Consider the following 13,581-nt stretch of genomic DNA (forward strand, 5'->3'; position numbering starts at 1 on the left):
CATTAATTCTTTTTATTTATTTTTTATTTTTTGCTTATCCCAGCTCATATAATTGTTTTAATTTTTTAATGATTTTGAATTTTTTTTATCTTTGGGGAATCATTTACATGTGGTATTTATGTATTTATAAGCCTAATTGTATTATATTATACAAGCACATATCGCGTGTGAATAGCATGGCATTTTTAATTGGGATTTTCAAAATTTATCTCTAGTAGGCTAATTCATTTACTCTTGTACATGGTCCCTATTATTTGGATATCTGCCTGGACTTTGTTAGAGAATTAGAGATCTAAAGAATAAGGAAAGCAAATTCTTAACAAGTATTAAGTGTCATTTAATCAATTGTCTTTTTATATATCACCTTTTATTTCAAATAGATCTTTTTTTCATTTCTCTACAATAACGCAAATAATTTAAAATGAATGGTAGGAATGGGAATTAAGTGCTCTTAAATAATAAAACCCAATACAATATATGTAATGTTTCATGCTCAAGAGGCTGAATTTTTCTCATCTCTTGAGATAATTTTTGTCATGATAATTAAACAGCTTATCTTAAAATCCTCTGAATCTCCTCCCACTCCATCCCCCTTTTTTGTTTTCTTTGTCTGTTTCCCCAACACCCTTTGAATTGAATTGAAATTTTGAAGGGACACTTGTTTCTTTTCCCTCTAATGAATTATAATTACTGCTTCATCCATCCTCTTCCAAATTGCATTGTTCTTTATGTTTGTATTTCAGAGTTTTTGGCTCAGCTCAGGTTTTTTCCCATAAGTTAAATATCTGTGCCTTTTGTAATATCATATCCCAATATCTTCTCTTATAATAGAAACTTTCATGTCTTATATGATTCTTTAGTCCCTTACTACTCAAACTACTTGTTTCAGCATGATTGCTGTGTTGTGTTTATTTTCCTTTGATGTGAAAGTTCTAGATTTGGTCTATGATATTTGTTCTGGGAACTTTTCCTTTTAAATTTTCTTTCTAATCTTTTTCCCCCTTCACTTTGCCCTCTTGTTTTAATTAATCCAGGCAGTTTTCATTTATGATTCTGTGATCTTGCTTCATCTCTTCTAGGTATTCAGGAAGTCCTTAAAGAATTTTTTTTTTTAATTCTTTAAGCCTCTTCTGTAATCATTGTAGAATTCCTTTCTCTTCCCAAGCTGAATTTTATGGACCTCTAGATTTGCTGTGTTTTTTTTTTTTTTTTTTTTTTTTTTTGTTTTGTTTTGTTTTGTTTTGTTTTGTTTATACTGGTCAGTATTTTCTTTTACTTAACCATGTCTTGTTTTACTTCCTGAATTAAACATTTGTGCCAGGGCCAGGCTCTGCCCTTTGCTGTAATTTTTTGAGTGTGGAATTTAGCTACCCAGATCTTTTAAGTTTTGGATTAATGGTTCCTTCAAGGCCTTCTCTTACCATCTCAGTTCATAGAACCTTGGAGTCCCTGATTTCTGGGGAATCTTCATCTGAACATGGCCATTGCCATTACCTGGCACTTCTAAATTTCTACTCTGGAGCTTTGTTCTCCCCTGAGGCTCCTTCTGGGAGCTCTCTGAACTTGTTGCCTCTAGACACAGAACTTTTGCAAGCTACACATGTTCCTGACAGTTCTGGGAATCTATGCAGGCTGTCTTTTCTATTACCTTCGGGCTTCTGCCTTCCTTTTCCAGTTCTGGGGTAAAAGAAATCTAGTTTCTCATTGGATCGCTTGATCGTTATTCAATCTGATGTAAATTGCAGAGTTTTGCTGTAATATATAGATGTGATATGGGTAATTTCCCCCCATTCAGACATAAATCTTATGCATATGTACAAGGAGGTGATGGGAGAAATAATAAAAAATCCTAAAAGCTATGTAATTTAAAAAAAAGGTTTTGACCCTTAAAATTCAAGTCGATCCTATTTAAAAAGTTTCGACCCTTAATATTCAAGTCACACATACTTTTTTAGATTATTGTCATAGATGTTAGCCATATTTTGCCAGATTACTTTTCAGTTCTTGTTCATAGGGATTTCTTTCATCAAGTAATATGTTCTTGAATTTACTGAACATTGGGTAATTGAGTTTGTTTCTCTCTAGTTTTCAATTTTTAAAACCATTCTTCTCAAATTGTTTTAATGTTTAGTGTTTTATAATAAATCTCTTCCATCCATATTGCTTTTTTATTATATCTTTTGATATTTTAGATCTTTTGTTCATAGCTCCTGTTCCAGGTTTCAGAGTAATCTTCTAATGCCAGCATTGATTTCTTTCTTGAATTACAAGAACAAAGGAATATTATTTCTTTTCTACTTATCTTTAAGGAGACTTTAGGCCCCCTTGCCCTGACAACTTCTTAATATCAAAAAAACAAAATGCAACTTTTCCTACTAGTTTTAGCTGGAAGAAGAAAGCATTTGATTCATGCTTCTCAAATCTGGTACCTGTGTTTTGGACAAGGGTAAACTGGTAAATATAGAGTAAAATTGACTTCAGAAAATGGCTATATTACATAAAAGGTAATCTGGAGGAAATGGATTCCTTCTTACTTAACAGTTTTCCCATTAAAGCAAGATGATTAATAATTAGACTGTTATAGAGGGACTTCTATGTGAATACAGGCTTAACTAGGTATCCTCTAAAGTCCCTTCATACTTTGCTTCTGTAAAATTCAAAGGCATATTCCAGTTCTATTTTACCAATGCAGTCAGTTAGTGGGATAGCTGTATCTAAACTTGTCTGGTTTTTCCAGAAAAATCATCAGACAAGCATTTAGTAAGCACCTGATATTGCAAAGAAGTCTTCTAGGGATTGAGGATGGATGGATGAATGAATGAATGAATGAATGAATGAATGAATGAATGAATAAATGAATAATCTATGTTCTCAAGGAGCTTACATTCTAACCTGTATAAACTTAAAAATCACTTGTATGTTTATTTTCTTATTGTTGAAATGTAGGTGAAATAAGTCTTTGAAATTTTATCTATTTATGCTTTGGCTGATGTGGATGTTTACAGTAAAGTCCTGTGAGTTATTTTAATTTCCCATTCTTTTAATCAGGATACTGCATGCTCAGTATGGTGAATTGATTCAACCCAGAAATGGTTCAGTTGATGAAACTCCCAAAATGTCAGCTGGTCAAATGCTTTTAGTTGCTTTTGATGGAATGTTTGCCCAAGTTGAAACTGCTTTTGGCTTATTAATTGAAAAGGTAAGTGTTAATTTTATTTTAGGAATAAGATATATGCAGCCAGTATTCAAGTAAATGAATGTGCAGGAAAAATGGAATACAATATATATATATATCTATGTGTGTTTTTTAATTGACAGTTAAATAAGATGGAAATACCTGTAGCTTGGCGCAAGATTGACATTATAAGGGAAGCCAGGAGTACACAAGTTAATTTTTTTGATGACGATAACCACCGGCAAGTGTTAGAAGAAATTTTCTTTTTAAAACGATTGCAAACAATTAAGGAATTCTTCAGACTCTGTGGTACTTTTTCAAAAACATTGTCAGGTAAATATTTCAAGCTGGTAAAATTTGTTGAACTTTGTGTCTTAAATAAACCCTTTCTGTTGTAGGTAAGTAGATTTGCTTTTATAAACTTTGATTAAGTGTTTTATGTGACCATCTATCCTATTTTATTTTTTTAATTGATTTTTCTTTTTTGGCCATTGTTTATCCTTGACAATCCTACTTTCTTAAATTGAGAAGAATATTTTTCTTTTTTTAGGGTCAAGTTCACTTGAAGACCAGAATACTGTAAATGGACCTGTACAGATTGTCAATGTAAAAACACTTTTTAGAAACTCTTGTTTTAGTGAAGACCAAATGGCAAAGCCCATAAAGGCATTTACAGCAGACTTTGTGAGACAATTATTAATTGGGCTCCCAAATCAGGCCTTGGGGCTTACCCTTTGTAGTTTCATCAGTGCATTAGGTGTAGATATAATTGCTCAAGTAGAAGCAAAAGACTTTGGCGCTGAAAGCAAAGTTTCAGTTGATGATTTGTGTAAGAAAGCAGTGGAACATAATATCCAAATTGGAAAGTTTTCTCAGCTGGTCATGAACAGGGCAACAGTACTAGCCAGTTCCTATGACACTGCTTGGAAGAAACATGACTTGGTTCGAAGACTAGAAACCAGTATTTCATCTTGTAAGACAAGCCTCCAGAGAGTACAACTGCATATTGCCATGTTTCAGGTAAATTTTTTTTAAAGATTCACATAAACAGTACTTCAGAAAAATGTATCATTCCTTTCTGTCCTAGTAATTTGGATTGATTTTTCCAAAATAAATGGCCCAGATAAGCCTACAGTTCAAAAGAAAGGGTTTGGAATCTTATAATTTGTTTCATTAAGCCTTGTTACTGTACGTTGTCACTATTTACTTTGGTTCTTAAGATGGCTTATTTTAAAGTTATTGTTTTAAAGTTATTGTTTAGCAGTCCAAACATTGATAAATGCTATGTTTTGAGCATCATAGACTCAAGGGCCATTAAGGCTTTACCATCAGTTTTGTTCTTCAGGTATTTATGCATCTTAAATATTCATACAAACTTAGGCCACCATGAATATTATTTAAAGTAAAACAGTTTTTTTAAGAATGGCCAGTTAATTTTAAATTCTTTTTTTTCTTCCTTTAAATAGTGGCAGCATGAAGATCTCCTTATTAGTAGACCACAGGCCATGTCAGTTACACCTCCACCTCGTTCTGCTATTTTAACTAGCATGAAAAAGAAACTTCATACACTGAGTCAGATTGAAACTTCAATTGCAGCAGTGCAGGTATGTTGTGCCTACCTTCATGTATTTTTTAGTGTGTCTGAACATAGTAATTTCACCTAAGATTAAAAGAGTATATACTCCATATTGAAGTTTATCAGTAAGTATATCCCATTTACCAAATGAATCAGATAATTGTGTTTTTTCATTGTATTGTTGAACTGTCTTCATCTGTAAATTCTGAGCATGTGAGAGAACCAGATTGATTCATGTCTTGGGATAATTTTGTAAATTCTTGTCTTTATCCTTGTGATTGGAAAAATTTTATCTATTGCAAAGTATGAAATTGCTAGAATAAAATTATTTTTAATGAAATTTTCATTTTAATTCTAAGCATTAATTGCACATGATGTTTGGGCCCCAAGTTCTGCACATAGGGAGCTTGGCAGTGGTTAACCCACAATTTTTTTTTTAATCTTTTTATTTTCAAAACATATGCAGAAATAATTTGACAACATTGACCCTTACATAGCCTTGTATTTCAGATTTTCTCCTCCTTCCCTCCATCCCCTCCCCTAGATGGTAAGCAATCCAGTATATGTTAAACATGTTAGAAATATATCTTAAATCCAATATGTATAAACATTTATACAATTCTTTTGCTGCACAAGAAAAATCAGATCAAAAAAAGAAACTAAATTAGTAAGAAAACAAACTGCAAGCAAACAACAACAAAAAGAGTGAGAATATTATGTTGTGATCCATATTCAGTTCCTATAGTCCTCTCTCTGGGTGTAGATGGCTTTCTTCATCGCAAGATCATTGGAACTGGCCTCAGTAATCTCATTGTTGGAAAGAGTCACTTTCATCAAAATTGATCATCATATAATATTGATGTTGTTGTGTACAATGATCTCCTGGTTCTGCTCATTTCACTTAGCATCAGTTCATGTAACTCTCTCCAGGTGTCTCTGAAGTCATCTTTCTGATCATTTTTTATAGAACAGTAATACTCTATAACATCCATATACCATAACTTATTCAGCTATTCTCCAACTGATAGATATCCACTGAGTTTCCAGTTTCTTGCCACTATGAAAAGGGCGGCCACAAACATCTTTGCCCATGTGGATCCCTTTTCCTTTAAGATTTCTTTGGAATTTAGACCCAATAGAATCCTGCTGGATCAAAGGATATAGACAGGTTGATATCTTTTTTAATGCTGAGGCAATTAGGATTACGTTTCTTGCCTGGGGTGACACAACTAGGAAGTGTTAAGTGTCTGAGACCAGATTTGAACTCAGGTCCTCCTGACTTCAGGGCTGGTGCTATCTATCCACTGTGCCACCTAGCTGTCCCAGTTTCATAACTTTTTGAACATAGTTCAAATTGTTCTCCAGAATGGCTGGATCTGTTCACAGTTTCACCAACAGTGTATTAGTATCCCAGTTTTCCCACATCTTCAACATTCATCCTTGTTTTTCCTGTCATCTTAGCCAATCTGAGAGTGTGTAGTGGTATCTCAGAGTTGTCTTAATTTGCATTTCTCTGATCAATAGTGATTTAGAGCACCTTTTCATATGACTAGAAATAGTTTCTTTTCTAGGTCCTCATTAACATCCCATTTAGACTTTAGCAGTATTCTCGTATCAAGTCTTCTTAATTATATGCTTTTGCTCCCTTCTCTACCCTATCATTTGTTCTATCATAATCATAATTTTTATGTATATATCTAATCATGTTTCTGTTCTATTGCCTAAGTAAAGTTTGAATTGAACTCTCTTATGTAATGTTATGTATTACAGTAATCTTTGCCTGTCATTTCCTCATACCACTTCCTTATGAGGCCAGGGACTCTATGTGTTAGACTAAGAATTCTTAACTTCATTTGTGCCATGGATCTCTTGGGCAATTTGGCATAATCTATAAACTTCTTCTCAGAATGTTTTTAAATGTGTAAAATAATGCATAAGAATACAAAGAAAACCAATCATATTAAAATAGTTATCAGAAATATTTTTGAGACTGTATTTGAGAATTCATAGATTGGGTCTCCTAGTTTAAACTTAATATCATCCTAGGCACCTAGAACAATGTACCACACATGAGGCACATAATGTTTGCTGATAAATTTTGTTTTGTATGATGTGTATAGTGCCCAGTATTGGCACTAGTGGGATTTCATAGGTGTATTGGTATTAAAAAAGAAACTTTTTTCCCCTCAGGAAAAATTAGCAGCACTTGAAGCCAGTATTGAACAGCGTTTGAAATGGGCAGGTGGAGCAAATCCTGCATTGGCACCAGTCTTGCAAGATTTTGAAGCAACAATTGCTGAGAGAAGGAATCTTGTCCTTAAAGAAAGCCAAAGAGCAAGTCAGGTTTGTTGAATTGCATTTTGTATGTATGCTACTATGATGTTTGAAACGTTCTAGATTTGATATTTGACACACATTTTGGGGGGTTGTCCTGTCCTGCCCATCTCTGTCATTTGCCCATCTCCCTCAGTCATCTTAAAGTGGCGCCTAGTAAACATTTAGTTTGTAGGAATACACAGTCAAAACTTAATAGTGAAGTACAGTTAACAAGTCAGCAGATTAGAGCCATTCTTCTCCTTACAGGAAAAGGTTATTAGAGATGATAATCTTTATTAGAGATAGGTACAATTTTAATTAATTCTTTATAGGGTTACAACCAGTAAGTACAAATATGAGTCACATTTAATAAGTAAATGCAATATTGGGAGTATCTCTTAATATAGCTATTTTATTTGTAATATACTATAATGACAGTATACCACCAACAAATATCAGTGAAGCACCTGCTTTGTGTCAGGCATTATATTAAGTACTGGGATACAAGGAAAGGCCAAATTAAAACAAAGCAACTAGTCTACTCTCAAAGATATCACAATCCTCCAACCCCAAACACACACGCACGGAATAAATAAAAGATGTGTAAGTGTAGGATAAAATGGTAATCTCAGGAGGAATGTATTAAGATGTTTATTGTAATCTGCAATCTGCTTTCTTTATTTCACATTCATTTCCTTATATTTCTCATTAATAGGCTTACATTGATATGCCAGTTTGACCATTCTCCAATTGTTAGTTTGAGATTTTTTTTTTAATATAAGGTCTTTTTCTAGTTGCAGAATTACTGAGTCAGAAGATGTGATTTTTAAAAATAACTCTTGTGGTGTCTTGCCAAGTTGTTCGGTAAAAATTGACCTCTAACTTAATGGGTGTTCATTTTTGTCTGAAATCCCTACTGTCTTTGATTTTTGACATTTCTTATCAGTCTTTGTCAGTATTGTTTGGACAAGGATATTACTTCAGAGTTTTTTAAATATACTCCTTTGATTTCTAAGGACTTGGAGCATTTTATGTAATGAAAACCGTCTGCTTTGTTTCCTACTTTAGTTTCTTTGAATTTGTTCAGTAGATGAAAATGTGTTTTCTTAACATAAGTGAGATTTTCTTCTAATTTTCTGGTTCCTCATTGTAAAAAGAATCGATTTGAGTCTGCCATATCTATATCTAATCCAGTATTTCAGCAATATATGCATATAAAATAAATCCTTTTCCACATTTCATATTAATTGTAGGCTTATTAAATGTTTATCTTCATATGTTTCTATTTTTTAAGATATTTTAAGATTTTGAAATGATTGAAGATTTTTAATCTTTTTAAGATTTTGAAATGTTTTACTTAAATTTTATTTTGTACTTAAACACTAAATAAATTGCACATTACCATTCCTTTTTTATTTTACTTTATATATGGAACATGAAATTATGCTCTATTCCATATAGTCTTTCTGTCTTCTATTTTACATCGTATTGAGGACATTTTGATGATAATGGTTATGTAGTAATATACATAAACATTGTGTAATATAATTTTAGATCAGGGAGTCAAATCTACCTTTTATCTCAAGGTGCCTCATGATATTCTTTACAGCATATATTCAATAGCAGGAAAAACTGTTAAGTACAAAGGCAGAAATTTTATTTTGATGGTGAATTATCTCTATATAAATAGCAAATAATAAATAGCAATAGCTGTCTGTGTTTAAAGCCAGCAAAAGGATCTTATTCCTCCAGTTACATTTTAGCTCCTCTGGGCATTTGGAAAAGTAGACTTTATTGCTTCCCTTAATTGCCTTTAAAATCCAATTTTCTTTCATTGGGATTTATCATGAACCAAACTGCCCTAGCTATAATTTGGACCAGCAAGGTCATAGTAGTGGGCTACAGATTGGAAAAAGACAAGAGTAGACAAAAGTACTAGGGAATTTAAAAGTGGAAATAGAAGATTGTACGCTTAATGAAAGATCGAATTTAAGTTTCCTTGAAGCAAGATGCTTCATCTCTGGTTTCCGTATGCTCATTTATAAAGCAATGGTTTGGACTATGTGACTTTTAAAGGATCCCTTCTTATCCCTAAATCTGATTTTGTGAATTTCTGTTCTAAGACATGACCTTTCATGTCAAAAAATTATTTACAGCCACAAATAACTTTGTAAAAATCTGTGAGACATAATTTAACTCCTTTGACCATATTTTCCTATTTAATAGAAATGTTAAAGAAGTTGAAGATGAGCTGATGGTTATTGACAAGAATACTTTTCTCAGTTTTGTTTTGTTGTATCCAACTTCTTGTGACCCCAATTGAGATTTTCTTAAAGACATTGGAGTGGTTTGCCATTTCTTTCTTTTTTTGGGTCTGAGTCACTTGCCCAGAATCACACAATTACTAAATGTCTGAGGCCAGATTTGAGTTCAGGTCATCCTGGCTCCAGTGCTATTGTTCTCTCTATCCACTCAATAAATTCTAATATACAGCTAAATATTTTTATGGTTATTTCTCCTTTAGAGGTAAGATCTTTTTAAAAGGTGGAATTGAGATTCTAACTTTGTGCAAGGTAACTTTGAATTTTGCTTTTAATTTTTTTAATATATTTATATTCACCCATAGCCACTTTTTTTTTTTTTTTTTTGCTTCATAGGTAACTTTCCTTTGCAGCAATATTATTCATTTTGAAAGTTTACGAACTAGAACTGCAGAAGCCTTAAATCTTGATGCTTCATTATTTGAACTTATCAAACGCTGTCAGCAAATGTGTTCATTTGCATCACAGTTTAACAGTTCAGTTTCTGAATTAGAACTTCGTTTACTACAAAGAGTGGTAAGTTTTGAAAAGAAAAAATGAACTCATATTCCTAAATTGTTGAAGCTGTTTCCAGTTAGATTTGTTATAAATTGTTTTTCCTTATATAGATTTTTTTTTAATACACCAAATGGTAAATTTGAATATTTCAAAGTCTTGACAATAAATACAGTGCTGAAATTTTGGCCCTCTCTTAGTGGGCTATTTAATATGTAATTAGTCATAATCTGTGGTTGCATTTGGACACTTCACCCATCATTGTACAGTTAGACAGTTTAAAATTGTGTGGTAATTGTGATGATGGAAGACTTTTTTTCAGTTTTGTTTTTTTTTTTTTAGGGTACTAATCTTGAACATGCTATTGGCAGCTCTGAATGGCTTTTGTCAGCACACAAGCAACTGAGTCAAGACATGTCTACTCAAAGGGTCGTTCAGACAGAGAAAGAACAACAGATAGAAACTGTCTGTGAAACAATTCAGAACTTAGTTGATAACATTAAGACAGTTCTCACAGGTCACAACAGGCAACTTGGAGATGTCAAGCATCTACTAAAAGCAATGGCCAAGGTAATACTGAAGACATGATGATGGTCATTTGGGGGGAAGGTGGGGGATGGTAAACATGTGTTTCATATTTTTAAATAAGCTCAAGAAATAAGAGAAATGCCTGCCCTCAAGAACCAACTGGACCCCCATAGGTCAAATCTAGCCTGCCTATTTTTGGTTAGCCAAAGAACTAAGGATAGTTTTTGCATTTTTATTTAAAATACAACATTTTTAGTTTTGGATCCAGACCTGGCCTGAGGGCCATAATTTATTGACCTCTGCTCTAGTAAAATGAAGAAATCAGATCCCAGAAAACTTATGACTTCCTTATTTAGTGATCCTAGGTCACAGAGCTAATGACTAGATTTGGGGAAAATTTATTTAGAAACATTCTTTTATTTAGGATATTATCTACATTTAGAGATCTAGTGAGCTCTTAAGTACAGATTGAAATTTGAGGGTTTTTTTTCTCTAAATTTTTTTTAATGTCCTTTAGGATATTAAAAAGACTTAAATTGTTGGTCAAAATTGAATAGTGTTTGCTGTTTTAAAGTCATTTTTCAGTGTTTGTGATTGTACATGATGCAATTTGAGATTTTCTTGGCAAAAGTACTGGATTGTTTGCTGTTTCTTTATCAAACTCGGTTTACAAATAAGTTTAGCTAACCTTACTTGGGTAGCTAAACTTACCCAAGGTTAACTAACTGGGTTCTACAGTTAGTAAGTGTCTAATGCTGGATTTGAACTCAAGATGATGTCTTCTGATTCCAGGCCCATCATTCTATTCACTGTGCTAATTGCCATTGAATGGTGTTTATATCATTCAATTATTGCATTTTCTGTTGTATTTTTAAGTAATTTTAAAAATTCTCTGGTAGAAATAACTTTTAAGCCGTATCCTGGGTTGTAAAGTTTCCTAAACTTGTCAGCTAAAAATAAAAAATTAATTTAAGAAATGTATTGCTTTTTTATTTAGATCTATAAGAAAAAGATTCTCACAGCAAGATAGAAACATTTCTTTGTTTTCATTCCAGGATGAAGAAGCTGCACTAGCAGATGGTGATGATGTTCCTTATGAGAACAGTGTCAGGCAGTTCTTAGGGGAATACAAGTCATGGCAAGACAACATTCAGACAGTGTTGTTTACATTAGTTCAGGCTATGGGTCAAGTACGTAGTCAGGAGCATGTTGAAATGCTGCAAGAAATAACTCCCACCTTGAAAGAGCTGAAAACACAAAGTCAGAGGTAAGAGTAGTTTCTCAGTTGTTGACCAAAGTAAAAATGTAAGCAAACCTTATATAGTATATCTGATCCTCTTTAAATTAAAACTAAATCTTTTTTATTGCATTAGAATATCTTGTAAATAATTTTAGAATACTTCATATTTAACTTGCTCTAAAAATATTTTTATTCTTATTTTTTATTTTAGCATCTACAATAATCTAGTGAGTTTTGCATCACCTCTAGTCACAGATGCAACAAATGAATGTTCAAGTCCAACATCATCTGCTACCTATCAGCCAACCTTTGCTGCAGGTATTCCTTTGTGATGAAAGGGGAGAAAAGGGCTGAAATCAGATATTTTAAATCAAGAACTTGTATAAATACATGTTGTAGATAGTGGCAAGTTTGTATAGTATGATATGCAATGCTCCTATTCAGCAACCTGTGGTAGGAAAAGGAATCCTTCTAATATAGACAGCTAAACCAACTTTCAAAATAGTTAAGTGTAAAAATAAGTCATGCCAAGAAAAGTTTTTAAAGTTTAGAATGAAATTGTATTAACGATGAGGGAGCAGAAGGAGAACCAAATTCTTTTAGTTTATATCTACTAAAGATTTTTGTTTATTCCATTTAAATAATAGTATCAGCTCTCATCTTTACAGCAGTAAGAAGCAACACTGGCCAGAAGACTCAGCCTGAAGTTATGTCACAGAATGCAAGAAAGGCAATTCAGAAAAATCTTGCTACATCAGCAGATACTCCACCAAGCACAGTCCCAGGAACAGGCAAGAGTGTTGCTTGTAGTCCTAAAAAAGCAGTCAGAGATCCTAAAACTGGAAAAGGTATAATAGAGTTCTCTTTCTTTGTACTTTTAATTCTCTGTATTTAAAAAATGGTGGTTTAAATATTTGTGATTTTGTTTCCCCCTTCTTTCTCTCTCTCTCTCTCTCTCTCTTTTTTTTTTTTTTTTTTTTTTTTTTTTTTTTAGCTGTGCAGGAAAGAAACTCATATGCAGTGAGTGTGTGGAAGAGGGTCAAAGCCAAGTTAGAGGGCCGAGATGTTGATCCTAACAGGAGAATGTCTGTTGCTGAACAGGTGACTCTTAAAAATAAGCAAAAAAATGTGGAACTAAAAGTTGTGATATCGATGGGGAAGTAAAAGTTTTGTGACTCCAGTCCAAGAAGTAATTGTTTAGCACTTATTTAAGTCACAGGATTGATAATCAAAGGTCTAAAAGCAGTTGATGCCTTAGGTTAATGTAGTAATGAAAAAAAGCAAAAATGTTTGTCTCCTTTGAGTACTTTCCCATCTCATTTGCTTAGAGTTGGCTGATAGTAACTTAAAGTGTTGTTCCTTTCATCTCCCAAAGAGAAGAAAGTTGTTGTATTTTTTTTTTTTTTTTTGGTTGTATTTCAAAGAGGACTTTCTCCAGGTTTTTTCTTTCTGATATGTTTGATGCTTTCAGTCTTTGTCCCCTTCTTTCTTCCTCCCTCTTACCTCTTTCTTATCACTCACTTTCTGACTTCTCTCCATTGTGATTTTCCTTAAGAAATGGATCTGAAAGCATATCAGCCTTTTCCTGTATTGGTGATCAGGGTTCACCAACTAAGTCTCTCCCTTGACTTTTGGGTTGTCAGTATTGGCCTCAGCTGGGTAATGTGGTCTTGGTGAAGTGCTACATGGTACCCCTCCTCTGTTCCCCCAACATAGTAGTGACCTGTCCCACTTTTTCTTTTTTGGCTTGCCACCAGCAGTTCAAAGCCTGCTTTCCTTACTACAGGCAGTTCAGAACTTTGCAGCACTTTGCTTCTGGGTTGCAGTCCTAGTGAGCTTTTATTTTTGAAGGTTTGTTTCTGAAGGCTGGTTGTCAAGACCCAAACAAGCTCCAGGAGCTGGTGCACTCTACAGCACTGAAAAAGAGGCA

General features: G+C 33.3%; 1 protein-coding gene across 1 annotated transcript in view; it reads left to right on the top strand.

The window, feature by feature from the left end:
• Positions 1 to 13,581, top strand: part of SMG1 (SMG1 nonsense mediated mRNA decay associated PI3K related kinase) — a 116,667-nt gene that overhangs the window by 100,305 nt on the left and 2,781 nt on the right. The window contains exons 52-62 of the mRNA XM_051961045.1: positions 3,049 to 3,199; positions 3,319 to 3,508; positions 3,726 to 4,195; positions 4,642 to 4,779; positions 6,942 to 7,094; positions 9,725 to 9,904; positions 10,226 to 10,453; positions 11,467 to 11,678; positions 11,863 to 11,969; positions 12,320 to 12,499; positions 12,646 to 12,752. Of these exons, the coding sequence (XP_051817005.1) occupies positions 3,049 to 3,199; positions 3,319 to 3,508; positions 3,726 to 4,195; positions 4,642 to 4,779; positions 6,942 to 7,094; positions 9,725 to 9,904; positions 10,226 to 10,453; positions 11,467 to 11,678; positions 11,863 to 11,969; positions 12,320 to 12,499; positions 12,646 to 12,752 (2,116 nt within the window). The remainder of the gene's footprint in view (positions 1 to 3,048; positions 3,200 to 3,318; positions 3,509 to 3,725; positions 4,196 to 4,641; positions 4,780 to 6,941; positions 7,095 to 9,724; positions 9,905 to 10,225; positions 10,454 to 11,466; positions 11,679 to 11,862; positions 11,970 to 12,319; positions 12,500 to 12,645; positions 12,753 to 13,581) is intronic.

This window comes from Antechinus flavipes, chromosome 1 (assembly GCF_016432865.1).
Source record: "Antechinus flavipes isolate AdamAnt ecotype Samford, QLD, Australia chromosome 1, AdamAnt_v2, whole genome shotgun sequence".
NCBI lineage: Eukaryota > Metazoa > Chordata > Mammalia > Dasyuromorphia > Dasyuridae > Antechinus > Antechinus flavipes.